General features: G+C 41.6%; 4 protein-coding genes and 1 long non-coding RNA gene across 8 annotated transcripts; 3 read left to right on the forward strand and 2 right to left on the reverse strand.

Moving 5' to 3' along the window:
- On the forward strand, positions 1-3,279 carry tmed2 (transmembrane p24 trafficking protein 2). 2 transcript variants are annotated; one of them, XM_018697058.2, is made up of 5 exons: positions 1-368; positions 943-1,135; positions 1,272-1,289; positions 1,600-1,707; positions 1,804-3,279. In XM_018697058.2, exons 1-5 carry the CDS (start codon positions 189-191, stop codon positions 1,926-1,928), a joined length of 624 nt encoding a protein of 207 aa, XP_018552574.1. In that variant the 5' UTR covers positions 1-188; the 3' UTR covers positions 1,929-3,279. The 2 variants fall into 2 exon arrangements, with proteins under 2 accessions (XP_018552574.1, XP_018552581.1); XM_018697065.2 differs by lacking the exon at positions 1,272-1,289 and having other exon boundaries at positions 4-368.
- Positions 3,280-3,843: 564 nt separating this feature from the next.
- Positions 3,844-8,222, forward strand: ddx55 (DEAD (Asp-Glu-Ala-Asp) box polypeptide 55). The gene is given in 15 exon segments (XM_018697004.2): positions 3,844-4,064; positions 4,144-4,194; positions 4,898-4,984; positions 5,068-5,159; positions 5,242-5,304; positions 5,399-5,510; positions 5,512-5,549; positions 5,937-6,126; positions 6,208-6,290; positions 6,386-6,517; positions 6,611-6,703; positions 7,134-7,248; positions 7,349-7,517; positions 7,607-7,890; positions 7,991-8,222. Coding segments are annotated over 15 exon segments (1,791 nt in total). The 5' UTR covers positions 3,844-3,956; the 3' UTR covers positions 8,165-8,222.
- eif2b1 (eukaryotic translation initiation factor 2B, subunit 1 alpha) lies at positions 8,215-19,212 on the reverse strand. Of its 3 annotated transcripts, none has more exons than XM_018697016.2 (9): positions 19,117-19,212; positions 10,351-10,452; positions 10,130-10,266; positions 9,708-9,824; positions 9,288-9,400; positions 9,132-9,200; positions 8,972-9,047; positions 8,682-8,807; positions 8,215-8,424 (listed from the first exon to the last, which is right to left on the reverse strand). In XM_018697016.2, the coding sequence occupies exons 1-9, from the start codon at positions 19,133-19,135 to the stop codon at positions 8,269-8,271; spliced, it is 915 nt and encodes a 304-aa protein (XP_018552532.1). In that variant the 5' UTR covers positions 19,136-19,212; the 3' UTR covers positions 8,215-8,268. The 3 variants fall into 3 exon arrangements, with proteins under 3 accessions (XP_018552532.1, XP_050928705.1, XP_018552541.1); XM_051072748.1 differs by lacking the exon at positions 19,117-19,212 and adding an exon at positions 13,131-13,278; XM_018697025.2 differs by lacking the exon at positions 19,117-19,212 and adding an exon at positions 11,308-11,621.
- On the forward strand, positions 13,332-22,995 carry bcl7a (BAF chromatin remodeling complex subunit BCL7A). Its single transcript, XM_018697038.2, has 6 exons — positions 13,332-13,530; positions 15,477-15,558; positions 16,903-16,999; positions 17,854-18,003; positions 19,126-19,229; positions 20,260-22,995. Exons 1-6 carry the CDS (start codon positions 13,439-13,441, stop codon positions 20,332-20,334), a joined length of 600 nt encoding a protein of 199 aa, XP_018552554.1. The 5' UTR covers positions 13,332-13,438; the 3' UTR covers positions 20,335-22,995.
- On the reverse strand, positions 19,208-26,848 carry LOC127142785 (uncharacterized). Its single transcript, XR_007813839.1, has 3 exons — positions 26,045-26,848; positions 25,850-25,908; positions 19,208-19,298 (listed from the first exon to the last, which is right to left on the reverse strand). It is a non-coding gene; the product is annotated as an uncharacterized LOC127142785 (long non-coding RNA).
- Positions 26,849-27,284: the final 436 nt, after the last annotated feature.

The raw sequence follows: 27,284 nt of genomic DNA on the forward strand, positions 1-27,284 counted from the left end.
GGCTGCGGTTTAAGCCCGTACGTGGCAGTCACAGAGCGATACACCGCAGCCGAAGCCGGAGCGGCTCTTCTCCCGCAACAATTCACTCATACAACCCGACATCCTGCGCTCCTGCAGGATATACTGTGGCGAGGATTCAGTTTCTATCTTCAGACTCGCTGTGACAGTCGCCGCGTAACATTTGAAACATGTTCACCGTGTCGGAGCTGGTTGTCTTGCTGGCCGTCCTGTGTGCCACCGCGTCCGGCTACTTCGTTAGCATAGACGCCCATGCCGAGGAGTGCTTCTACGAGCGGGTCAACTCCGGCACCAAGATGGGCCTCATGTTTGAGGTCGCCGAGGGAGGCTTCCTGGACATCGATGTCGAGGTGAGATATGTCGCTGAGATAATAAACCAGCTCTTTAACGTGGCGAATTAAATGCTTTTTTTTTAAACTTGATTTGTTTGGTGGCACTTAAGGCCTGTGCTAACATTAGCTGTTAGCTTGTTAGCTGTTAGCAGCCTGCGTAACGTCAAGTGGAAGTAGTTAGCTGCTACTTGGGTTTATGGCTCTTAATTCACAGTTAGCTTATTAATTTCTGGATAAAATATTACAAAGAGATGATTTTGTCAGTGTTGTGTTATGTAAGTGTATAAGTGTGTGACACGGACGCTAAATTATTCATAACGATACAGGAAGTGCAGCATTAGCATGTCCGGCTAAGTTCTGCTAGCTAACTAGATAATCAACAGGGAGTTTGACCTAATTATACACAGGTAAGTTACATATTCTTAACCCTGTTGTGAGTTGTTTACTGTGGAAACGTCGCTGGGCTTTAAAGAGCACACCTGACTGTGTTGTGCTACCTGATTTTTTGCTGCCATATGTTGCAACCAGCTCCTTCATGTTATTAATGATCTGTCCTGATGCAGCACTGTTGTTCACTCTCTCCTCTCTGCAGATAACAGGACCTGACGGAAAGCAGATTTACAAAGGGGACAGAGAGTCCAGTGGCAAGTACTCCGTGGCAGCGCACATGGACGGGACCTACAAGTTCTGCTTCAGCAACAAGATGTCAACCATGACACCCAAGATCGTCATGTTCACCATTGATATTGGAGAGGCACCTAAGGGTCAAGACATGGAGACAGAAGGTAAACAGAAGGCGTGTGTGAATCTGTCTGAGAGCTCCACATATAATGTCCTACAGTCTTTCCCAGGTGGATCACACAGAATATATTCTGTTAGTTCTTTGTGACTTCATTTTGGGCCCTCTCTTCCTCTTTGTAGGTGGAGACAACTGGGATGGTAGGGCACAGGGCAGGCTATGACTTTTGAGTTTGCGATGCACTGCAGAGTTTCCTCTAACCAGTGTTTCTGTAGCATAAACTAATAAAGTGCGGTTCTACTTGACGTAGTCAGGAAGCTGTGATGTTTGTGAATGGTTTGACTGGTTTGCACAGTGAGAAAATGCCTCTGCTGATGGGACAGCATCACCTGCCTCATGTATCACAAGCGTGACAATGTGAAGCATGCACTGCATACCCTGTGCATGTTTTTCTGTGCACAAAACCCGTGCTGTGACTTGTTACTGATGGATAAACCTGTGCCTTTTCAGCCCACCAAAACAAGCTGGAGGAGATGATCAACGAGCTGGCAGTCGCCATGACAGCTGTAAAGCACGAGCAGGAGTACATGGAGGTCCGCGAGAGGATACACAGAGCGAGTAAGTCCCGGTCCGGAGAGAACGTGAATGGAGAGGCAGTTTATAAAGTTAATTTCAGTGTGTAACTTGACAAACTGTCTCCTCTTCTCCCTCCAGTCAACGACAACACAAACAGCAGAGTGGTGCTGTGGTCGTTCTTCGAAGCTCTGGTTCTGGTGGCGATGACGCTCGGACAGATTTACTACCTGAAGAGATTTTTCGAAGTACGGCGAGTGGTGTAGTGCGATTAAAACCATCCCCTCTGTGTCCTCCACTGTTTTCTCCAGCACCAAGACAGTTATTTACACTCTGGAAATGAGACTGGCAGTTTGAGTAAAGCCCACATATGATTGGATCTGAGGTGTTTTGTTGTCCTGTTACTTATTCAGTTCCTTCTTTATAAATGTAATTGTATGTTTGGAACAAAAGGCCAAAAGGTTCTGGGATAGATTCATTCGATTTTTTTTTCTTTGTCCAATATTGTTTGATAATTTCACTTAAGCACCAATCTCTTGCCAGTGCAGTTTTGCCTGTGTGAATGAGTGTGAGGCTCATCATTTTAAGTAAAGACAGACAGATGGAAAAGAGTAGTGGAGTCACCACAGGAGTGGCTTTTAAAAGGCTTTTCAAATGATAACAATGACAAACATGAAAACAGATTCCATCAGCTCATCGTCTGATCTGCAGGAGGCTTCTGTCTCCAGTGTCTAAGCCAAGTTAGACAACATATTGTACATTGTGTTATTGCTCTCAAAACAAAAAAACAACAACAAATTGCACTCCTGATGAATACGTCTCAATAATTTGAAGGATTTACGTTGCAGCTGGTCTTTAAGGGAAACTGTACAGCTTCTAGCTCTGTCTGTTGATTCATAGTGATCCATGCCACAGGGGCTTCAGTGGACGTCTTTTACAGGCCGGCGTGACTCCCTATGTAGTTCAGGAAACAGGCGAGTGTTTTTTTTTTTTTTTGGCAGTTCACAAGTTGATTTAATCGTCAAACACTTTAAACTTTAAAACTTAGCAGCGAGAGCTGAGACAGGGTTGGATTTTAACTGAACTACTTGGGGTGCAACTCCAGAGCAAAGTGTAGAGAAATACTGAAATCCATGTTACATGTTGATTGAGGCTGGGTGAGGGAGGGTCTGACACCTGATGACTGCTGTGTGCTTTAGTTGCTTCTACTATAGTTAGTTTGTTGGGGTTGGGGATTTTAAATTATACGATTGTATACAATTTTGAATTGTTTGTTTTTTTTCTGGAGTACATCCAGTGACACGCGGCTTTGTTTTGATGATGATCACCTTTTTCTTTTCCCTGTACAAGGTTAAAAACTTTTGTCTGAGGCGGTAGCTTCACATCGAGCACACACCTACGGCATCAACGGTGTCGCGTGTGACTGAATATGCTCCAGTTTTGTATTAAAAAAAAAAAAAACAATCTTTGGTGAGCTCAGGCAGGTGAACTGCTCTGTACACACTCTCCTTTTTGTGATCTCAACAAAATCTGATAAATGGATCTGTACAAATGTAGAATGGTTGTCTGTGGAAAATGCCCCAGGTTTCATAATAAAGCCAATATTCTGTACAATTACTCTGATGTCTTTGTGAACAGATGGAAACAGAATCTAATGGAGAAATCATCTAGTCTGACTGTGAGTGGTGGAAGAAGTATTCAGATCATTTACATAAATAACAACACACACAGTCTAACAGATGGAGGCAGTGGTGTTCCAGCAGCTCCTGTGTTCTGCTCAGTAAAATCACTGTTTTTGTCAATGGAGTCTGGTTGACAGTGGAAAGTGTTCGCAGCTCGCAACATGTTTGTCCCTGTCATTCATTTACACCCAGAAACACGAGTTATCCTTTAAATTCGACACTTGAGTAAATGTTCTTCCACCATTGCTGCGGCGTTTTAGTTATGCGGGACTTATAACTGTAATAGATTACTGTTACACGGTGGTGTTTTACTTAAGTAAAGGATCTTCAACCTGCTGTTGCATCAACTGCGGTAAAAATAAATAAATAAATAAATAAAAAAACATGGGTATGCGGAAACGTTCCACACTCCAGTCCAACAGGTGGCGCTAATGCACCTGTACTTTGGTTTAAAAGTCGAAGCAGAAGAAGCGGAACTATTCTATACAGCGCTTCAGTTCCTACCCGGCTTGTAAACATCAGCGCACCCGGGAGAAGAAGCAGCGTGGAGCTCGAGCCCAGCAGCTTCTAACTTTGTCTGACAGCAGTGATTCGTACTGGTTTGTTCCCAGTATGGACAACACCACAGACAGCACGTGGGACAGTTTACCTGTTAAACTGAACGAGGGCATTTTACAAACGCTCGAGGAGCTGAAATTCACTCACATGACACCTGTACAGGTAACGAATACTCCAAAGCTGCGTCTCTCACATCAGCTCTCCAGCAGCGGACTGATTTATTCTTATCATTTCTCTGCAGTCTGCGTGTATCCCGCTGTTCATGAGCAACAAAGATGTGGCTGCAGAGGCGGTGAGTCCAGTTTAACCAGGTGATCTCACCTGTAACCAACACTTTACCACAGATCTGACGTACCTGTACTTTACTCACGTTCTACTTCTACTCTACCACAGTTCAGCGGCAAGTATTACTTTTTACTCCGCTACATGGATCTGATAACTTTAGTTACTTCAGGCTAATTCAGATTAATATAAACTAAATATAATAAAATAAGACGGAAATGAGCCCCTAATTCACCGGAGCTTTAACGACGAGTCAGAAAATGTATCTGCAGCTATTTCTATAATCAAATTATTGCTGAAGTCATTTTTCAGTGAGAATTTAGATTCTTTTTTCTTGGTCAAACTTGGTAATAAACTGATTATCTTTGGGCTCTGGGCTGTTGTTTGGGCTTTAGGAAGTTATACCTGACATTTTACAGACAAAATGAGGAACTGATGAGTCCTGAAAATAACCCAGAGCAGCCCTGATGTACACACAAACACATCCGTAAATATAATCCATTAATATAACACGCATTATCCTGAAATGAGCCAATCTACATGATGAATACTTTTACTTTAGATACTAACTTATGCTGAGTAAAATCGCTGTTTTTGTCAATGGAGTCTGGTAGTGATATATAGAGATGTTTCTGGTTAAACAAACAGGATCTTCCTCTGTAATAAAACAAAATAATAACAGCCTGAGCTCAGTAAACGTCTTGTGATTGTAGGTGACCGGGAGCGGAAAGACTCTGGCTTTCGTCATCCCCATCATCGAGCTGCTCCTGAAGAGAGAAGAGAAGCTGAAGAAGATGCAGGTAATGATGAGTTCAGAGGAGGAAGAGGCAGAAGGACTTTCAGGGGGAAGATTTTGAGAGTGAACTTGTATTTTTTCCGGCAGGTTGGTGCCCTGGTGATCACCCCCACAAGAGAACTGGCCCTGCAGATCAGTGAGGTGATGGAGCAGTTTATCCACAAGTTTCCACAGTTTACGTAAGTAGGAAGTCGAAGCAGGACAAAGTACGACTGAGTCAGATCTGAAACAGTCAGTGAATGTGGTGTTTTGTTGTTTCAGGCAGATTTTACTGATTGGTGGCACTAACCCGATAGAGGATGTGGAGAAGTTCAAGGATCAAGGGTGAGCTGGATTAAAATCAGAGAGTAATTACCCCACCGTGATCTCTATGACAGATGAGGACGAGGACTCTTCATTTGTGAGTCTGTGTTTTCAGGGCAAACATCGTGATCGCGACGCCCGGCCGTCTGGAGGATATGTTCAGGAGGAAGGCGGATGGTCTGGACTTGGCCAGCGCAGTCAGGAGTCTGGACGTGCTGGTTCTCGACTGAGGCCGACAGGCTGCTGGACATGGGCTTTGAGGCCAGGTACGGAATAAAAGTGAATGTTGTTTTGTTGTTATGGAAGAAGAAATGTACAGTTAAAGTGAGAATGTTTTCAAAAAGCCAGAATGAAACAGCTGTTTTATCATTACCAGACTCCATTGACAAAAACTGTAATTTTACAGAGGAGTTATTAATCTAACGCTGCTGCAATCTGTTAGTTTGTTAGTGTTACTGTGTGATTTTCTGTGGTGGAAGAAGTAATCAGATTCTTTACTTTAGTAAAAGTACCACACAGTAACTCAAACACAGTAACAGGTGGAGGCAGTGGTATTCCAGCAGCTCCTGTGTTCTGCCCAGTAAAATTCCTGTTTTTGTCAATGGAGTCTGGTATTTTTCGGGCTTCTTGCCACTAACTGTTTGTGTTTCCAGTCTGAACACCATCTTGAGCTACCTGCCTAAACAGAGACGTACAGGCCTGTTCTCAGCCACTCAGACACAGGAGCTGGAGAAGCTGGTGAGGGCCGGCCTCAGGAACCCCGTCCGGATCACCGTCAAAGAGAAAGGCGTGGCCGCCACCGCCATCCAGAAAACCCCCGCTCGACTTTCCAACTACTACACTGTGAGTCCAAGTGTCACGATCAACCCCAAATTCAAACATAGTAATGATACAAAAATTCATTCGTAAAGGTTTTTGCTCCAGATTTGCAAATCCGAGGACAAGTTCAACAACCTGGTGGCATTTCTACGGCAACACAAGCACGAGAAGCAGCTGGTCTTCTTCAGGTATGCTCAGCTGGGCAGACACTGTACATGTTTCAAGTTAAAACGGTGGTTTAGATCTGCAGTAACTGACTGGAAGTGACTCGTCTCGTCGTCAGCACGTGTGCGTGTGTGGAGTACTACGGTCGAGCTCTGGAGACGCTGGTGAAGAAGGTCACCGTCCACTGCATCCACGGAAAGATGAAACACAAACGCAACAAGATCTTTGCCGACTTTCGGGCCCTGAAAAGGTGAGAAGTAGTTTGTTTTGTAACAGTACAGTTTGTTCTGGATGTCTGAAATTTGACTTGTATGTAATTATTTGTCCTTTTGTGGTGTTGCAGTGGGATCCTGGTGTGCACAGACGTCATGGCCAGAGGCATTGATATCCCTGATGTGAACTGGGTGCTGCAGTATGATCCTCCCAGCAGTGCCAGGTGAGTGTCTGACAACATTATGGATGTCATTCCTACAGAGACAGACCTTTTACTAAAGAGTAAGAACCTTTAGATACATCTCTATACATCAGTACCAGACTCCATTGACAAAAACAGGAATTTTAGCAAGCAGAACACAGGAGCTGCTGGAATACCACTGCCTCCATCTGTTAGTTAGTATTACTGTTTGACTTCAGTGGTGGAAGAAGTACTCAGATACTTTGCAGTAAAGTAGAAGTATCACACAGTAACACACACACACTAACAGATGGAGGCAGTGGTATTGGCAGTGGTAAAATTCCTGTTTTTGTCAATAGAGTTTGCATTTGAAAAACATGTTCAAGACGCCAATTTAAACTTAATTTACATTGTTAAATTTAGCTTTAGCTTTAGCTAGCTTTTTTATTGTGATTGTCTTCTTGTGTCTCAGTGCCTTTGTGCATCGATGTGGGCGAACAGCGCGCATTGGTAACCAAGGCAACGCCCTCGTCTTTCTGCTGCCGATGGAGGAAACATACGTCAACTTCTTGTCCATCAACCAGAAAGTGAGTTCTTGTCTGTTTCATTTCATTTATTCCTCAACAAACTCTGAGTTGTGTGGTGCTTTTACTTCTGTAAAGGACCTGAATACGTGTCTTTCTCCAGTGCCCGCTCCAGAAGATGCCCCCTATAGGTGATGTTGTGGATGTGCTGCCCAAAGTGAAGGCCATGTCTCTGGCAGACCGCGCCATGTTTGACAGAGGCATGAGGGCCTTCGTCTCGTACGTCCAGGCCTACGCCAAACACGAATGTAGTCTCATTTTCAGAATCAAAGGTAAAATCTAGCTACTTGACATCTTCAGATAGTTTGCTGATACATTAAGTCCGACATTATAACATTTTGTGCGTCTTTTTTTTGCCTAGATCTGGACTTTGCCTCGTTGGCCCGTGGCTTCGCCCTCCTCCGCCTGCCGAAGATGCCTGAACTGAGAGGGAAAACGTTCCCTGATTTCACGGAGACAACAGTGGACACAGAGACCATCCGCTACAAGGACAAGAACAGGGAGAAACAGAGACGGAAGATGCTGCAGGAGAAAGACAAGACTCCACTTCCCAAGAAGAATTTCACAAAGAACAAAGCCTGGTCCAAACAGAAGAACAAGAAGGAACGCAGGAAAAAGATGTCCGCCAAGAGGAAGCACGACGAGGTATTTCCATTCAGTGACTGTTAAATGTGTTGGTATCACCAGGTGCATCAGAGGACTAGATTTATTTATGCCTCACCTTTTATCGTTTCTGTGTCTGCAGGGATCTGACGTGGACGACGAAGACATGAACGAGCTTTTAAATGACACTCGCCTCCTCAAGAAACTAAAGAAAGGGCAAATCAGCGAGGAGGACTTTGAGAAACAGATAACAAGCGGACCAAAGTCAAAACACAAAACAGACGGACCATCACACGGCAGCTCAGATGAAGCCTGATAAATACAACAAAGCTGAGTTCAAATAAATCCAGAGCAACACCTCTGATATTTGTTTACCTTTTTGATAAGGGTGGTTTTTTATTTGGGATTTGTGAGGCACAGTTATAAATAAAGCTTGATGAGTTCATCGCTGACGGCCGACGGGGTGAGGACTCCCAGGTCGGTGAAGAGGAGGGTGATGAGGGAGGGAGGTGTGTAATCGATGATCGGATGCTCCTCTGACAGGTTCTGTACGGTCTTCAAGGTGTCTGCTTTGTACTGAGGAGGAGAGGAGAAATATTACAGCAAAGGTTTTGTTGATTTTAGAAGTGAAAAGAAGTAAATACAAAAACGTTGCGATTAAAAATGAGCCTTTCTTCTATCACCGAAGGTCTGTTTGGAGAATAAAAAGGAGCAGCATTTGAAAACAACGATTCCACTGCAGGGGGTTAAACAAAAAAACGTGTTATGTGATTTACCAAGCTTTGCACACACCTGTATAACACATGAAACTCTAATCATACATGATGAGATACCTTAAATTTATCCGGCACATCCTGTTGGTTTAGTGGATAGAGACGGACGAACTTGAAACTCTCGGCCACAACGTAGAAGGGTTTGTTGTGAGCTTTAGAGCACACGGCCATCTGATAAGTGCCGATCTGCAAGAACAAAAGTGAAACATTCAGACCTGTGTTTCTTATCACATCTACATTTATCTGATGCAGGCGGCCTGTATCACCATCAGAGTGAGATGAGCGGGTTACCTCAGACTGAACTGAACTCACTTCATGATACAGGCCCCTGACTATTTCCTGGAACTCACCTTGTTGATGATTCCTCCGCTCTCCACAACTCCCTCTGCTCCAACAATAACTAGATCCACCTTCTCCAACACGTACCTGTCAAACATGACCAACATACAGTAAATAAATGCAGCTGACTTCATGCTGATAATACATGACACAGATAATAAATATATTTACCCCACAGCTGCATCCAGGACCACTGTTACTGGAACATTTAGTTTTCTCAGGGCTTCTGCCATCTGTCGCCTGAATAAAGAAAAAAACACTGATTCAGTGAGTGTGTGTCCCGTCAGAATAAAACTGGGACACAGTTTACTGACACTGTTCACTCACCCAGCTGAGTCAGGCTGCGACTCAGTCACATAGACAGAGAAACGTTTCTTCTCAGCTGCAGCTTTTTCCAGCACCCTGAGCACGACTCTGGAGTAGGAGTGAGTCAGGATTTTCTGAGAGAAACATTTTTCAACACAAAGGAGGAAAATTAGTCACTGAGTTGCCTTAATACTGTATGTACAAACTGCCAGTCTGTTTTACTATCTTAAATCCTAGAATCAACTCAAAACTACAAATCTCTGGAGGATGAGAAGTCACAGCAGTTGTGCTTCAGACCTGCTCACTGTACAGTAACTGTTGTGCTTAACGTTGCTGCTCGTTGCTCTGGAAATATAATCCATACACTGAAGTATTACATATTCTTAGGATTTAGGTTAGACAACATATTGTGCTACATTAAGGAGCAAATTCTGTACTTACAGCGCCATCTTTGATGAAGGTGTGACAGAGCTTGGCAACCTTGGTCCTGGACATTGAGATCTTCTCTAGAAATAGTTCCCCTCTCTCCTCCATCACCTTCTTACAGCGCGACAGATCCTGACAGAGAAACACCACAGTCAGTGTTTGGCATAAAATTCCCTCTTTGTGTTACTGTCCCTCTCAGTGACACCACTTAAGCCCAACGTAGGAATACACTTTCACTTTTTTCACCCTGGGAAATGATATTTTCATGGCCTGTATGGAAGGGAGAAAAATGACAGCCACAGTAAACTGTTCTGAACCAATACTGAGCCTCTCTTCATTCTTGAGCCCATCATTAAAACACAGAGTGCTGTTTTTAGATCTAATGTGGACCTGTAGTCTGTCCAGGTGTATGACTGTGTCCCTGGCAGGTATCTCACCTGGTGCTCCAGTGATGTGAGGCTTATAAAACGCAGGAAGAGCTCTCCACCTGAGGACACGGCCACAGAGGAGTCCACTCCTGTCAGGCAGTCTGTGGCCCACGTCAGGTTCTCCCTCAGGCCCAGGATCGTTTCACCTAAAAGGGACAGGGAGAGCTGGTTGGTAAGAACTACAGGAGGCGTTACAGGTGAGAGAACGACGGTGCTGGGAGTGAACTCACCTTTGTCTCTCTTGAGGAATTCAAGCAGAGTGCGGATAGCGGCCACAGCAGAGGCCATGTCCGGGTCCTTCCTCATCTGAGCCCTGAAATACTCCACCAGCTCTGACATGGGTGACACAGTGAGACACTCACAGATACATCATCTAAAGCAGAAGGCAGAGCAACAAAGATCTGCAGAAAAGAATCATCTGTGAAGAATGGAAGAAAGTTTCTCCACAGATCTGGTATCATTCATGAATGAGATGATTGATTCTGCCAGTAAAAACAAAAGTAGACTTTTTAAACATTTGAAAAATAAAAGAACTGAATCTCTCTGATGAAGGGTGTACTGACTGTTGTTGCAGTTTAGTCAAACTTTTATTTTATTTTTTTTTTTAAATCAACTGGGTTCATTCTATGGATAAAAACAAAAAAATCAAATCAGATTTTTGTGCACAGCCTCTGTGGGAGCCCTTTCTCTTTCATTAGGTCCATAAAAATATCTAAATCAACAAGTTAAACCATCCAACTCTCACCCCTCCACTGAGAAAGAACTACTGGATTAATGTATTTTAAGTCAAATACATTCAACTTACTGAAATGAGATGAATTAATGTCTGTTGGAGAACAGATGTAGTGTAATTAATGTTTGGAAAGTTAAAAGGTATAATCCATATAAACACAAAAAGGTGATAAACTGAAGGAAATGCTGAATCATTCATTCTCAACTATTATAATAACAGCTAACTGTGTGAGAGCTTCTTTATCCAGCCAACAGAAACAGCTTATACTGATAATAATGTATAACTGCTCATTTACTGATAAAACCTAAACTTTCAACTCTTTTTAAAGGCGCCTCCCGTGCTGGGGATACACAGCATCACTGCCCCCCCCCTCACCGCTACACACTTGGATACGGTTTATATCTGCGACTAACCACAAAATATGACTCTGAAGGGAAAGCTTGAGGTCATTTACCTTCTTCATCCATCGTGAAAAAGTCGGAGAGTCTAAAAGACGAAGTTTTAACGGTTAAAACTACCCACGGTGGATCACAGACGGTTGGTTTTCAGCCAGTCCAGAGTTTTAAAACGCTTCTCGTCGCAAGTCAAATTATTCACGGAACTCAAAACAAACGTTTAAACAAACTATCTCAGTCACACTTGTCAGACTGTCGCAAAAAAACACGCTAAACTCTGGACAGTTTTGTTGTTGTCAGTATCTGCGGAGCTGCACAGTTAGCTTCTGCATGCGTGTGGTGTTGACGTGTCGCGAAGAGATGACGAAAGGCGGCGTGGCGCCTTCAAGTGCTATCGGAGAAGTCGTAATTAGTCTGACTTGAGAGGGATTTGTGTGTCTCTGTATTAATTTTGTGTCTTTATTGTTGTTTCGTGATTATTTCGTGTCTCTTTATGGTCGTTTTATGTCTTTTTGTGCTTGTCTTTTGTCTCTGTGGTTGTTTTGCAGTCACAAAGTAATTAGCGAATTCCATATTGTTGCCAAAAAACCTTGAAAAGCCACACAAAAATATAATAGAAATTGTTTGTTAAAATATGTATTGATAGCAGAACCGTGTTTTTATCATATTTCTTAAATAGGACCTCAAACAATAACAAATATCGTGACCTCAGCGTTTGTAGTTGTTTTGTCTCTTTGTGGTCATTGTGTTTTCTAACTGAGCTCTGTGACTCTGTGACAACAACACAAAAAAATCACAGCATACACTTCACACACACATGATTTGCTTATTTGAATTTTAAAAATCTGTCTTTGTCCAAGTGCTCATAGGAACCAGGTTTTGAATTAAGCCACCAGAGGGCAACATGGTCATTTAAATTTCTATTAACTTTACTCCGGGTTCAGTCATTTAACATTTAGTCATTTTTATATTTTGTGTGTGTGTGTACAATTTTGGGAAATGTGAAGGCTGGAGAGTAGTTCAAGAGGCCACAAAACATGTTAAGATTAATCACCCAGGAACCATAAACATTCACAGCCAGTTTTAACTGAAGTCTGACCATTAGATTTTAAGATACATATCATGTCTTGGACCAAAGTGTTGATCAGGACGAGCTTTAACCTGATGGTGGTGGTGGACAAAAAGGTCAGAAGGTCACAAAATCATTCGCAAAACCATCCTTATCCCACAATTTCATATCGTTGCAGAAAACACTTGACAAACCAAAACAAACTTTTTCAAGTTAATTTGCTTAAAACGTGTTCAGTGATCCTGAGAACACCTACAACTTCCTTAATGACCACCAGAACCAGGACAACTACAACCTCCTCATTGACCAATAAAACTTTTAAATGTACATGTTGTACCTTCTCAGTGATCATTAGAACGTCCAAAAGACCCCCAGAGGATCCCTGGAACCTCCTCATTGACTACTACAACCTCTTTAAAGACCTCCAAAACCTCCTAAAGGAACACTAGAACCCTCTAGATGCAAGACTACAAAAACCATCAGAAGAACCTCTTTAATGACCACTTAAACCTTCTAAACCCCTAGAACCAAAAGAACCATCAGAACCTTCTTAATGACTACCAAAACCTCCTTAAACCATCAGTAGATCCTCTTCAATGACCACTTAAACCTTCCAAACCCCTAGAACAACCTTTAAGACCACTAGAACATCTCAATGATCCTGAGAACCTCCTAAAAACACTAGGACCTTATAGAGGACCCCTAAAACCTTCTTCAGACTCTGTAAGTAATGTGCTATGTGGTAAAGAAATGAAAGTAAAACCCAACATAAAGTGTGTTAGTCTTGAGGCAGGTTTTCCTTTAATTTGTCACCTTTCTGTAGTTGCCCTCTTTGCCCGGGCGGGTGCTAATCCAGCTGTTACTTGCCCCCGCTGAGGGTACCCAGGCAGTTTGCAGGCTCTTTGTTCTCCTCCTCACACAGCAGGAGACAGATCTCTCTTCATAGTGCAGCTGCAGCCGCTGTCTCCCCCCTCCTCCTCCCCCTCCCCCTCCCCCTCCTCCCCCACCCCTCTCTGTGCTCTATCAGCCCGCGCAGGCGCAGTGGCTCCTCTGTGCGCTCTACTGTTTGCATTGTGTCTGAACTGCCGGCGAGCTTTAAAAATATTATAACCACCGCGGCAATGTCGGGCAGGTCGGTCCGAGCTGAGACCCGGAGCAGGGCGAAGGATGACATCAAGAGGGTTATGGCCGCTATTGAGAAAGTACGAAAATGGTAAGAGGACAAAGAGAAAGAAGCAGGCTTGGTTATCTAACACGAGAAAGGCTTGCTTGTTGGGGGAGGAGAGGGAAGGAGCGAGACGGAGTGAGGGATGAAATTGAAAGAAATTAAAGGACGGGGTTTTTTTGAACGGGATTCACGGCAGATGTACTTGCGGCTCAGGTGCACCGGGGCGCAGTATAGTGCGATGCACCACCCCGACCGTCGTCTGGCGGCTGTATCAGACATGTACCCGGTGTTTTTTTTTTTTTTTTTTTTTTTGTCTCGCTGAATTTAACGGCAAGGGTTGAACCCAGAAGCCATTTCGATGCAGTCACATGAAGCCATTGCTGCCCGCTGTTGAGCTCGCAAGCGCAGGCGGCGGCGGCTTTCAGGACCGAAACGTCCAAATAACTCTCGACTTGGAAACAATTTGACGACGGCGCTCTTGAGTCGGAGCAGTTTAGTCCGTCTGGAGTTTTAAATTAAGCGCTTTGAGTCGCCCTTTAGGTCTGATAGAGAATAAGGCACGGTGGGGGTTGGGAGAGGGAAGTAGGCTGCTGTAGTGCATGGCTGAACACGTAGTGACTCAGTCTTTAACGTTTAACACAAGAAAAATAACACATTTTAACGCACATTTATCAGATGGAATACATATGTAGGTAAAGTGAGACTGTGCTGTTGTTGGTTTTTGTTATATAACCCCGCTCGGTGGCGGAATTTATGTGATTTTATTTTTATCAGGTGGTTTAATCAAACGTCCCCAGGTCAAAGTCTGACAGAAAAAGTTGATAAAATAAAATAAATTATCAAAAACGGGAAATGGTTGAAAGATGTAGGGGTGGTCTATTTTTCTGATCTTTTATAAGTTTTTGAGAATCATTTGTTTTCTTTAGCTGTAAACCTAACATTAATGCTACTTTACAGTGATTTCGAGAGTCAATTAATTGATGAGTCGACCCCAGCACAGTTATTTTACTAATTGATTAATCATTTAAGTCATTTTTAAAAACAATAATACCCAAATCTCCTGATGCCAGCTTCACAAAAGTTAATATTTGCTGTTTAACATAGTAAACTGAACTTTTTAGTGGGTTAATAAAACAACTGCTGATGTCAGTTGAGGTTTAGGGGATTTTTTTTAGACCAAATGATCATGTGATTAATCAAGAAAGGTTAATAAATAATGAAAATATAGCTGTAATCATAATTCTTACATTGATTTTATGTTAGCAGTGTCCTGTTATCAGTACTAGTTTACTCTAAATGTTATTGTTTTTAGTAAAAATGCCAAACTTCTATCTATAACGTCTGTATTTCAACACGTCAACTCTGGACATTTTTCACTGTTTTCTGACCAAATGATTCAGGACTACAACTAACAGTTATTTCAGTGCATAGATTAATGCACTGATTATACTCTGGAGTACTTGTGTTGATGTTTAAAATGCCTGAAAATAGTGAAAAATGCACATGACTTTAAATGATAGATGTTTTATTCTATTTAGAGATCTAGAGATACAATACAATATTTTCCATTAATATTCAGGTTTAAGTTGTATACCAAGAAGTTTCTCTCAAGCTTTTCTCAGTTTGTCACTGTAAATCAAATATCTTTGGGTTTGGAGCAGACAAAACACTGTTTGACATTTTGCAGACTAAACAGCAAATAGATTATTTAAAAAACATTTGGAGAGATTAAATGATGATGAAAATAATCTTCAATAGCAACCTTGTTGTATTCATTGTACTTTTAAACCCACATCGTTATAGTATCCCATCAGGAACCCTTGTTTTTTGTAGCATTTACACAGTGTGTTTTATAGAATGAGTGTAGTGCTTTGTGACAGGGAGCTGCATTCATTAGTTCACAGCATCTTGATTTAGAAGTGCCAGGGTAATAATGTATTGTACCCCAGAGGCTTTGAGTCAGCTTGTGTGTTTTTTTTTTTCCGTTACAGGGAGAAGAAATGGGTGACTGTTGGAGACACGTCCCTTCGCATCTACAAGTGGGTGCCAGTGACGGAGCCCAAATCAGATGATGTGAGTTCAGCCGCCTCAGTGACGTTAACGCACACTTTTAACCACGTTTTCAGAATCAAATTAGCTTCTTTTGACTGTGTATGTTTAAAGGACAACTGTCTTTATTTAACCAGAAACATCTGTGTGTATCACCACCAGACTCCATTGACAAAAACTATAATTTTGACCTCACAGAACACAGGAGCTGCTGGAATACCACTGCCTCCATCTGTTAGTGTGTTTGTGTTGTTGTGTGACTTGCAGTGGTAGTAGTAGTATTCAGATCCTTTACATCAGTAAGAGCAGCCCACAGTAACAAACAAACCGATCAAGGCAGCAGGATTCCAGCAGCTCCTGCAGGGTAAAATTTCTGTTTCTGTCAGTGGAGTCTGGTTGTGATACATGGTGATGTTTCTGGAGGAAAGAGGATCTTTAATAAAAAGCTCTGTCTCTGTAGGAATCCTATCCATAAAGATGTCAGACACAAAAACAACCACTTTAGTGCACAGTTTCAAAAGTCTTTAAGTGTTTAGTATAATTATTCAGACCATTTACTCAGTATCCAAGAAGACTCAAGCCTGTTTCTGCTAGAGGTGCTTCAGCTAAGTACTGACTGAAGGGTCTGAATAGTTTCATCAATGTGATATTTCAGGTTTCTTTTTTCTAAAATTATTTTTTGCTTTGTCATTGTGGGGTACTGAGTATAAACTGATGAGGGAAAAAATGAACTAATGATTTTAATGTCAGGCTGCAACTTCACAAACATGTCTGAGCGTTACATGAAGATGCACAGCTAAAACAAAACAACACTGAATGAAGAAGAGCTGAAATAATCAGTTGATTGGCAGTAGATTAGGCTTTGACTATTCTATTCTGATTAATTGTTTTAGATGTGTTTCAAGCTGAAATGCCAAACAATTCTTTGGTTTCCAAATTCTCCAAATGGATATATAAGCAAACATGAGCATAACGTCTGTTATGTCCAGGAAAGAAGGTAGATAAATTATATATTAACAACAACACAGTCTGTATACAGGTCAAACTGTTACTGTAAACTGTGAACAAGGATACAAATAATACAAGAATGTGTGGGAGTGCTGGAATAAATATGCTATGGTTAAGTAATTAAGTTCCTTTAAATACATACAGCAGGTGGTTAATGTACAGAGCATACAATAAGTGCTTTAGAAAAACTAAATCCTCAGCCTTTGTTTCAAGGACAAAATATTTTTTCTTGAACATATTTTCCAAACTCAACCATTTTTATTTTTGTTTGTCTGTACATCTCATTATTTTCGTTAATTGAATTTTAATTTTAATGGAGGTATTGTGTGTTTGAACATTGTGCTGCTTCTGTTATTGTAGAAGAACAAGAATAAAAAGAAGGGAAAAGACGAGAAATACGGCTCAGAGGTGACGACTCCAGAGAACAGCTCCTCTCCAGGCATGATGGACATGCATGGTAAGTACTGAAAACCTTAAAGTTATTTTGACAGAACATGAATGCACCATTAGTCAGTCAATGTGTACTTTTTGACTTCTCTGTCAAGTTCAATAATAATAAAAAAGCTTAGAGCTAATCTGTTTCTAACAAACGTTACTCAAATAGGAGGAAATGGTTTATTGGGAACTATTTTCAGCGGCGGATGAATCCACATTTGGTGCTGTAGTGAGTATTTGGGGCAGCAGGACAATGTGTGTGGGGCTGAGTCAAAATAAACTAGTGTGTGTGTTCATGGTGATGCAGCAGCCTGTCACCCAGAGCAACAGTTTGGCTCACTGATATGTTTTTAATAGTTTTGGTTTCAGTCTATTCATGGGATTTGTTGACCAATATGGAACAACACCAGACTCATCGCTCAGAGACGCCTTTAAAACATCTGATAAAAGCCTAGAAGAATGTCAGTGATGGGTTTCTTTTTGCTCCATGTCCTCCACTCTTAGATTATAGGAGAATATTGCTCATAGTTTCAATTTGCAAAAAATGTTGAGCATCTTTTTTCTTTTCTTGTATCTTTTATTCACTTCCCCTAACAGCTACATGCTTTCTTGTCAGAGGCATTTAGAAATAAAATGATTTGCCAGCTCATCAGTGTCAACTTAAATTCCTGCAGATACCCTGTTATTGCTTTTGTATGAGTAATTGTACCGATCACTACTGAGTGTTCATGCATTTTCTATGAAGACTGCTCTAAAGTCAAACTGATTCTAATGATGGAAGACAGAAAGTGTGTTTTGTGTCTGAGGTGAATGTTGGACAATCTCACAATGACTGAATCTAAACTAAAATGACTTGACGTGTCTCGTCTTTGCCAGACGACAACAGCAACCAGAGCTCGATCGCTGACTCATCCCCAGTGAAACAGGAAAACAGTTGTAGCACCAGCCCCGCCCCGGAGCCCACCGCCTTGTCTCACCGCGAGAACAGCGAGACCAAGACTGACCAGAGCCCGGACAGCAAGAGGGGTCAGACACTCGCACCGACACAAACACCAACAGTCTTAAACGAATCCTCCACACTGTCCGCTCTTTTCTGACCCAGTGAACAGCTAGCAGGTGGTGGTGACACTGTACGCCTGAGCAGATGGATGATGAGCCACATCCTGTTTTTGTTTCCCCCCCGATCTTATCTCTGTCTTGTAACATCAGGACAAACAACATCACACTGAGATATAATTAAAACCACTGCTTCCCCATCATTAAATATACATACTGAAAATACATGAAGGTGCACAGACACAGTGCAGCTGTGGTCGCGCCGTTCCCCTCAGGACTTCAACCAACAACCCTCTTTCAGATTCTTCTGTCTCCCACTTATCCTCACCCTCCAGCTTTTCACACATGCACCTCATTACACATCGATCTCATGTCCAAACAAGCCTCTTTAATAAAAGCAACTTCTGACATGACACACGTCTGAATTAGACTCCATCAGATGCAGGTAAAGTCTGCAGCAGCTCAGTAAACAGAGAAATTAAATGCATGACTCGTTTGCCTGAATAGAGAATACTGTGACAAATGAATTACTCAGGAATCGTCACTTATGCACAGGAACAATAAAAACGGTAGATAAATCATGACACACTGGAGATTTTAAGGCTAATAATAATAATAATAATAATAATAATTCTCCCTCGTAGTGTGGAAGAAGAGGTTTTAAAAAACAAGTCAAATCTCCATCTTTTCATCATAAAATGCCAATTAGAAAATTATGAGTCAATCAATCAGTTGATGTTTGATTAGTAAAAATGAATAGGCTCTGACTTCTCACGAGAACTTTTGCTGTTTTTCTTTTTCTTATATGAAGCTGAGCGTTTGCTCTATGGAACCAGATTGGTTTTTTTTTCACTGTAAGCATCTTTTCGTCGTGTTGGAACCAAAACTAACCTCTGGTTGAGTACAGTGGTATATCTCAGCTGGGTTAACACATTTAGACTCCATCAAACTTTGTAGTTACTTTGCACTGCCACATAGTGTCATTACAGTGTGAGAAAGGTCTGCAGCTACATCACAACACCTACAATGTATTTACTGCTAAATGAATAAATGTGTTCCTGTTCTGAAGTGTTGGTGTGTTACCATCCTCAGGTAAGACCATCCCGTCATCAGAGACCTCAGAGAGAGCACAAAGTGCCAAGAGAGACAGCCTGTCCTCAGGGGAGAAGGACTCTTCAGACAGCAAAGCCACTCAGGTACGAGCACCTCTGCACACCTGGACTCACAGCTGATCAGTTCAGACGTCCGTGTACTGAAGGCTGTGACTGTCAAAGGGTTAAATAAACAGAATACAGATAGATTTTGTTAGCACTGTTTTCACTACTACTCCTACAACCAGTAACATGTGCTGCCCTAAGGGACACAGCGAATGTTGAATGGATATTTATAGTCACACAGATACAGGACTGATAGCAGGGGCCTGTGTGTAAAGCTGTTTAAACCACCAGGCTTAAATCTTTGAATTCCCAATTAGGCCTCACAGAGAGTTTACTAACCTTCAAAGGTCTGAGTCAGGTCCTCTTTAAATAATCAATACTTACATAAATGAACAAGGAAAGGCATGAGGCAAACGTTAACACTGGAAATGAAGTGAACTACTTTCACAAATCAAATGATAAACGATAAAATCAACAATTCATGACTCATCAGTTCCGACACAGAAGTGGTCAGCGTGGCAGTTGTCTGAAGCAGTTAACATTTGGAATATGTAGATTTAAGAGTTATTTCAGTACAACACCTTGTAGAGCTAAACTGTCTCACCCAAGCTCGATACAGTTTTAGTGGCCATTTTTCTGGCTCTTGCACAAGAAGATGATTATTAACTGCAGTCTGCAAAACTCTGAAGGGCTTAGTTGTTTTCCTAACTGGAAAAATACACTGAAATAATAATTACAATGAATGTAAATAACCAGTGTTGGACTTGTAAATAGAATTCAAAGTCTCTGGCATGTCCGACTTTGCACTTGATAATTCAGAAGTGACTGAAAAGGGAAACAGAAACCACCTTGAGTTGTCTAGCTGTGTCAGTCGGTCATCTTTCCCATGTGTCATGAATGCAGCGTGATGACAACACCAGGTCGTTTTAAATCATCTGAGACGTGGACAGTGATTCGTAGGTAGATGTGGCAAACCAGATAACCTCAGTCTTGGAGACAGCACATTATAATTCAGTCAACGTCTTATTCCAAATGACTGAACACTGTTTGTCTGCTTTTTTTATCGTAGGACCTAGAGGAGGAGACCCCACCCAGCAAGAAAAGCAAACTGGAGTCCTCGTCTCAGGACTTTGAGGAGAGTTAAATGTTTGGGGCTGAGTCATTTCTCTCCTTCACCCTCCTCCCCTGCTCCCTCCCTCCCTCCCTCTGTACTCCCTCCATTAACTCTAGATAATTTAGGGCTAATGGACTCACTGGTTCTCCTTCTCTCCCCACCTCTACCCAAACTCGTCAATACCAAAGGGAGAATGGACGTCTCTCTTCCTCCCTCCCCTCCCCTCTCCCCCCACCACCACCTCCAATTTGCCACCTTTGCCCTAACACTCCTCTGCCACAGAGGGAGAATGGATATTACCTCTATTCACTGGTCCCCCTCCGTGCTTCCTTCCAGTTCTCCACACTTTTTCACTAATGCCAAGAGAAGCTCTGAACCCAGGCTGCAATCCCCTCTGTGACCAGGGGCAGCGCTGTCAGCCCAGCCCAGCCCAGCCACCGCCAGGCCAGACCACAAAACCCTGACCTGCATCTGTGACTAAAAGAGTTAACACTGGGGATCTGAGATTAGGACGAGGTTGATCCCGGACGCTGCTCTGAGACCGCTTTTTAAACGTTTCACTGCTAATGGTTTAGCTCAGGATAACTCAAGAGGCTAACCTGGTCTCAGATCAGCGGCTGGGTGGGGAACCTCCGCCCTAAAGACCACGTCACTTCAATCCTCCCGATTCGCCTCCTGTTAGACTAATGTTCTATATTTGTTTAGGAAATGTTTAGGGTTTTTTTCTCAGGAGGGTCAATGCACTGTTATGGTATGTCACAATCGATCACAGATAGATTTGCTGCTGTAGTGGATGTCTTTTTTCTCTATCCATGAAAAGTTCTCCATTCACGTGTTTTTTAAAGTGAGTTAGTTTGTGGTTCGTAGAGGAAGAATAAGAAGACGACGGTACTGGTCAAGATATAAACTCTTGGATAAGTAGTGAAGACAGGCATAGGTAGCGTAGGTCCTGAAGGTGTGCCTTGAGTTGCTACGATTAAATACATGTTTTAGGTCAAACAGGTTTTGAATTACAATTTTGGTGCCATGTTTTGTTTTTTTGTTTTTTTGTTTTTTGCCTTATAATCATCACTAATTAGTTTTATCCAATATTTACATTCAACTACAACAGTTTGATTTTATTTAAAGGAATAGTTTGGCATTTTGGGGAAATGTTTGCTCTGTTGCTCAGAGCAAAACAAGACTTTTTGTTAAATACAAAGCTACAGCTGAAGATGGTCCGCTTAGCTTAGCAGAGAGACTAGAAACGGGGGAGAACAGTTAAAAAGAAAAAGAAACTCGGCTTACCAGTACCTCTAAAGCTCCATCAACATGTAGGCAGTAAACAATGAAGTCGAACAGTTACAAACTGTGGTTTTATACGTGGTGACTTCCTGGAGGAAAATGTACATTTTTGTATGATTAAAAAAAAAACAAAATATAGTGTGTTAATTAGTGAACTTTAGAGGTGTTAGTTGGTGGATTTTTGTAAACTTTGAACAGAGCCAAGCTAGCTGTTTTCCCCTGCTTCCAGTCTTAATGCTGAGCCAAGCTTGTTTTTTTTCCGTACAGAAGTGAGTGGTATGAATCCTGTTTCAATCATATTCCCCAAAATGTCCAAACTATTTCTTTAAAAAGGTTAGAGACTGGAATTTGAACACTACCCAGAAGTTAAATTCATTTTGTCTTCTGGACATTTGAACATCTGCAAACCTCATAAGTCAGAATTCCTGGTCACTGGTCTGTGTTTACTTCAGGCGGCACTTTTCTTGTTGTTGTTGTTGTCCCCCCCCCTCTAAAGTAGAAACAGACCAGCTGCTGATACTGGTTTTCCCGTCTACTCCACCATCATGACTTGCATTTCCTCACTTCTCATCTCTGTGCGTGTTCTGTGTATCACTACTTATCTATGACCGACAAATGTTTCTGTAGCTCACCACAGAAGGGTCCAGTCTTTTAGCTCAAACATTGGTTCTAATCCTCCTTCAAGGTGCTGTCTGTTGGCTGAATCCATACATGTGTGGCATCGAGCTCTCGGTTTTGTGCAGATTTGTGCAATTTACTTGAACTTTATAGTACGGATTCAGACCTATGACCTCTAATGTACAACCTCACACATGTACTTTGATTAATCAATATTTACTTGTGAATATGGATTGAAATCAATTGAATCACTGCAAACCAATGACTTCATAACATAACAGGGGCTATAGAAGTATTTCATGACACAGAATTACTTGATCAGATTTCAGCAAATCAGCATTCACATGGATGGAGAGAAAAGAAATAAAAAATGACAATTGTCTCAGTTTAGAGGATGGATTAGCATATACCTCATTCCCAGTCCAGCAGCGCTGGAACTTAAAATGCTATTGTATTGACATTAACAGTTATAAACAGCATTATGTACACTCAGTTTAAGAAAAAAAATCTCACTTATGTTGTAGCTTTCACCTGATCGAGCCGATTGCTTATAGTTTGCTCATAACTGTGCGTCAGAAAAAAAGAAAAAAAAAGCTGTGAGATATAAAATCTTGTATGTTGTTTTTTTTTTTTTTGTTTTATTTTGGATTTTTTTTTTCTTGGGACCATTTTGTTTCACTTTAGATCTTGTACAGATTTATGGTTTGGTTTGACTTATTTATTCCATCAGTAGTCTTGGTTTTTATCATGTCCAATGGTTTTGTTTTCTTAATAAAATTCACAAAAGTTGCTGATGTTTTCTTGACTGTTGATGGGAAGAGGAACAGGGTTCGACTTCAAAGTAGTTGCAGGGGCTGTATTTACTTCTTGTCACTTGCTTGTAGTTAAATGATGACTTCAGGTACATTAGGTGAATGTGTGTGCTCATTAAGAATAGAACTGACTGCTGGAATGGAACAGTGATGTTTGTTCTGTCATGAAGGAAGAGAATGGAATGTCTGCATTACATCTGCAAGAGAACCAGATTCCAAACTCATTCCTGACTTAGCCGTTGGAGAGTCACGACCAAACTGCAGCTTGGACAAAACCGCTTTTTTTAGTAGAACTGTACTGTGTTGAGCAGTTACCATTAAAACAACTGAGAAAATGTCGATCATAAATTATGACATCGATGTTAGTTTATGGGACAGAGAGGACGAGGAAACTTTCCTCAAGTGGGCCTCAGATTTAGAGGAGAGGAACCTGCAGCAGGAGGAGCAGGACCTCCAGATGGACCAAGAGGAGAGGAGAAGAATTCTCCAACTATTTGACCAGGAGAGGGAAATGAGGAGAAACGAAGAGAGAGAAAGACTGGAGAGAGAAAGACAAAGAAGGGAGGAGGAGAAATGGGAAGCATGTGAAAGAATAAGATGGAAAACGGAGAAGAGGAGAAGAAAGAAATGGGAAAAAGAGGAGGCAAAAAGGCAAGAGAAAGAGGACAGGCAAAGACAGAAAAGGGAGAAGAAGGAGATGCAAAGGCGAGAGAAAGAGGAAAAGAGAAGACGAAACTGGGAGAAGAGGGAGAGAGAAAGACAGGAAAGGGAGGACAGAGAAATAGAGAGAGAGATGATGAGAGAGGAAGAGGGAACAAGTGAGGACAGAGAGGCTTCGAATGCTGGTCTGATTTCAAGACTTCACTCTTGGTGGATGAACATCTGGAGACCCAGAGTCGTGGTCAATATCACCAGGACCAATGAGGAGGAACAGTCCTCAGACCAGGACAAGAGGGAAACACTGGAGCAAGAGGGAGCAGGTAAAAAGACATGTTCAAAACCACGAGAGACAGAGATCAGCGTAGAGGTGGGATGTAACCCCTGCTCTTCTAGGTCAGCAACTGTATACTGCAGGTTACCGAACATATTCAGGTCACGCAATCACGTACGCTGCATGTAAACAAAGTATACGCTCTCTCACATAAGTGTAGTCCAGTAAAGTAAAAACTACATTTCATATAATATAACAGATTCATTTAGTTAAACGTCTCTTATTAAGTTGCCCGGGTTTGCTCCAGTGTTGTGGTGCTTTCTGAGGTAGGTTGTTACATGTACATTGTTACATGCGGGTTTTTTCAAGCACTCGTGGTGGATACTGCAAAACTGATCCCTCCAGCACCACCTCCTCCACCACAAGCAAATCATTTCGTCTGCATCTAAATTCAGCATCGTTAAACCCCGACCACTTCAGGCACCAACTTTCGTCTAGAGATAATTTTGAGAAGCCTCCTCCTCAGTTAAGTTTTAGAAACGACCCCGCTACAACCACAATAATCAAACCCTGATTCTCCTTCCTACTTAAAAACATCCACAGTCATTCAAATGTTTGTAACCATCTTGCTTTACATACCTGAGTCTTGTTTGACTATAGTACAGGTCAGCAGATTGCTCCCCTCCTGACATTAACCTGAGGGTTTATCTGAACTTCTGCAGAGTCTCACATTTGTCTCTCCAACTGCAGAAGTTTACTGATACTGCTATTTGTCAGCAGGTCTCCTCCTCAGCTTAGAAAAACATAGAGAACATCTGCTTTTCTCACTTTCTGGATGAATTATGCTGAGGGTTTACCTGAGCACCCCCCCCCCCTCCCCAACCCCTTCTCTCTCTCTCTCCCCCTCTCTCTCAACCCAGCCGGTCGAGGCAGATGGCCGCCCACCATGAGTCCGGTTCTGCTCGAAGTTTCTCCCTGTTAAAAGGGAGTTTTTCCTCGCCACTGTTGCCAAAGTGCTTGCTCATGGTGGGAACTGCTGGGTCTAATAAAATAATAAAAGAATAAAAAAAAAAAACCTTTTGCATCTGTCTAGTGAAAACAAGAACGACAACATCACAGTCTGCAGGAGATCCAGCAGCTGGTGAAGAGAAGCATCCTGCCTCATGATGATGAAATAAATAACAACAAAAATAATAGAAATGTTTCTTTGCTCTGATTCATATTTATGCATTTCATCAATGAAGTTAAGAAGCTGTTATTCTGATCTTTATCACACAGCCATTTTATGATTTGAGACTCAGATATGAGACAGCTTCACAAAAAGTTACAATATAAAGCTGAGGCTTTGTGTATCTATGACAGACCTCTGATCAGATCAATTTCTTGTCAATGACAGCCTATTATTTGTCTTGTGCCTATTATACGGCGGCCAACATAACTACGTTTTTTTCTATCAGTATGTTCCTGAGTCAATAATTACACAATGTTGAATGTGTAAACCAACATTACGGTTAAACTATGTGTACTTACAGTGGTGGATAGCAAATAAATACACTTACTCAAGTTCTGTACTTGAGTACACATTTGAGGTACCTGAGTATTTTTTTTATACTACTTTATACTTTAAATCCACTACATTTCAGAGGGAAATATTGTACTTTCTACTCTGCAACATTTATCTGACAACTTAAGTCAGTGCATGTCACACAAAGCAGACTGTAGTTGGACTCACATTTCAAACATTTTGACATTAAGGTTTATGTTAATTCAGAATGAATTCAACTCATTCAAATTATGTACATGTGCCTGTTCACAGCTCTCATTTCACACACACATGAACCACTGTTATACTGTACATCACTGAATCTCAACACTAACATAAGTCATTATTTGACCTCACCTGTTACCAGCCGCTCCACCTCTGTCAGCGCTGCTACACGGTCAGGTTACTTCTGTCACCTGGTAAAATAACACCATGATGCAGCCATATTAACAGTTAGGACAAACATTTATGGATGAGTAGAATATTATTGTCCTCTTCAATGTTGATTTTACACTGTAGCAAATGACAAAATATTTACTTTGAGTGACTTACACTTTAATTTGTCGTAAAGTATCTCTACCCCTCTCCTTTGGCTGCCATCTTGACTGAGTTTCAACAAGTTAGCCTAACGGCTAAACGCACACCGGAAGTCCATTCTTTACCACGGGAACCCCCATGATCAACGTTATGTTTACAAAACTCATCCTTCCTTTATTTTGTGTCCTTAATTTGCCAGTAGATTGAAAAATATAAATTTTGCGGCGAATTTCGCAATGTGTGTGCCACAGGATTTTTTTTTTTACCATAACAAACGAGCTAGCTAACTCTTCGACGCCATATTTAGCCAACATTGGTAGCATGCTAGCAGTGTAATTTAAACGGAATACACACACACACACGAGATTCCTACTTTTTTAAAGGTAAATATTGATCAAAACTGGCTGCATATACGTGGTAGACCAACCTCCTAATAGTCCATACGATTGAACGGTGACAAAACAGACGAATTTAGCTTTTAAATCGACGTTTCCATTGTTTCCGTCCAACCGTTAACACATGCGATTTTTGGCCTTGAACACTAGGGGGAGCACTCAGTTTGAAACTGTGCGGAAATGAAGCGTGTAGAAGGAGATTTGGCGGTTAAACGTTAAAAAAGACCTGTAAACCGTGTGTGTTGATTAAAATGATTACTAAAGACAATTCACCTGTGTCTGGATATTGGTTATAACATGTTCCTACCATCCCTACTAAATTATACTCCCTAAACCAAATACAACCAGTCCAAAAATAAAGCCACAATTCAGCAACTGCAGTTCTCACATATTCAGTCAGTCACCAAAGCTCCTTAAATAAGAAACTCAACACTTCATTTAAAACTGTAACTGTGAACTTACTGTGACTGCATGAGTCTAACAATGACACAATGAACACAGGGACTTTAGCCTGTTCTGACAGTGTTACACATTTTAAAAATTTGTGAAACCTTTAATCTGTGTGTTTTCATAAAAGTTTCTCTATACAGTCTTAATACCTCCTGTTGATTTAGATTTCATCTATAGTGGTTTTTATCTGGATCTGCTCTGGATGAAAAAAAAGTGAAATCTATATATTGCTACTGAATCAGAAGTGAATTTCAGCGTCATCTTGATGTGTCAGGTTCTGAGGTTTAAATCATGAAGGAGCCGATTCGACTTGTTATCTTTATCAAAGAGACTAATGCTGCTTCAGTTTCTGAAGCTCTTTCTCCTCATACATTTTTATATATAGAAAAAAAACAGCAGCCCTCTGGAGC

The sequence above is a fragment of the Lates calcarifer genome, linkage group LG9 (assembly GCF_001640805.2).
Source record: "Lates calcarifer isolate ASB-BC8 linkage group LG9, TLL_Latcal_v3, whole genome shotgun sequence".
In the NCBI taxonomy this organism is placed as follows: domain Eukaryota; kingdom Metazoa; phylum Chordata; class Actinopteri; family Centropomidae; genus Lates; species Lates calcarifer.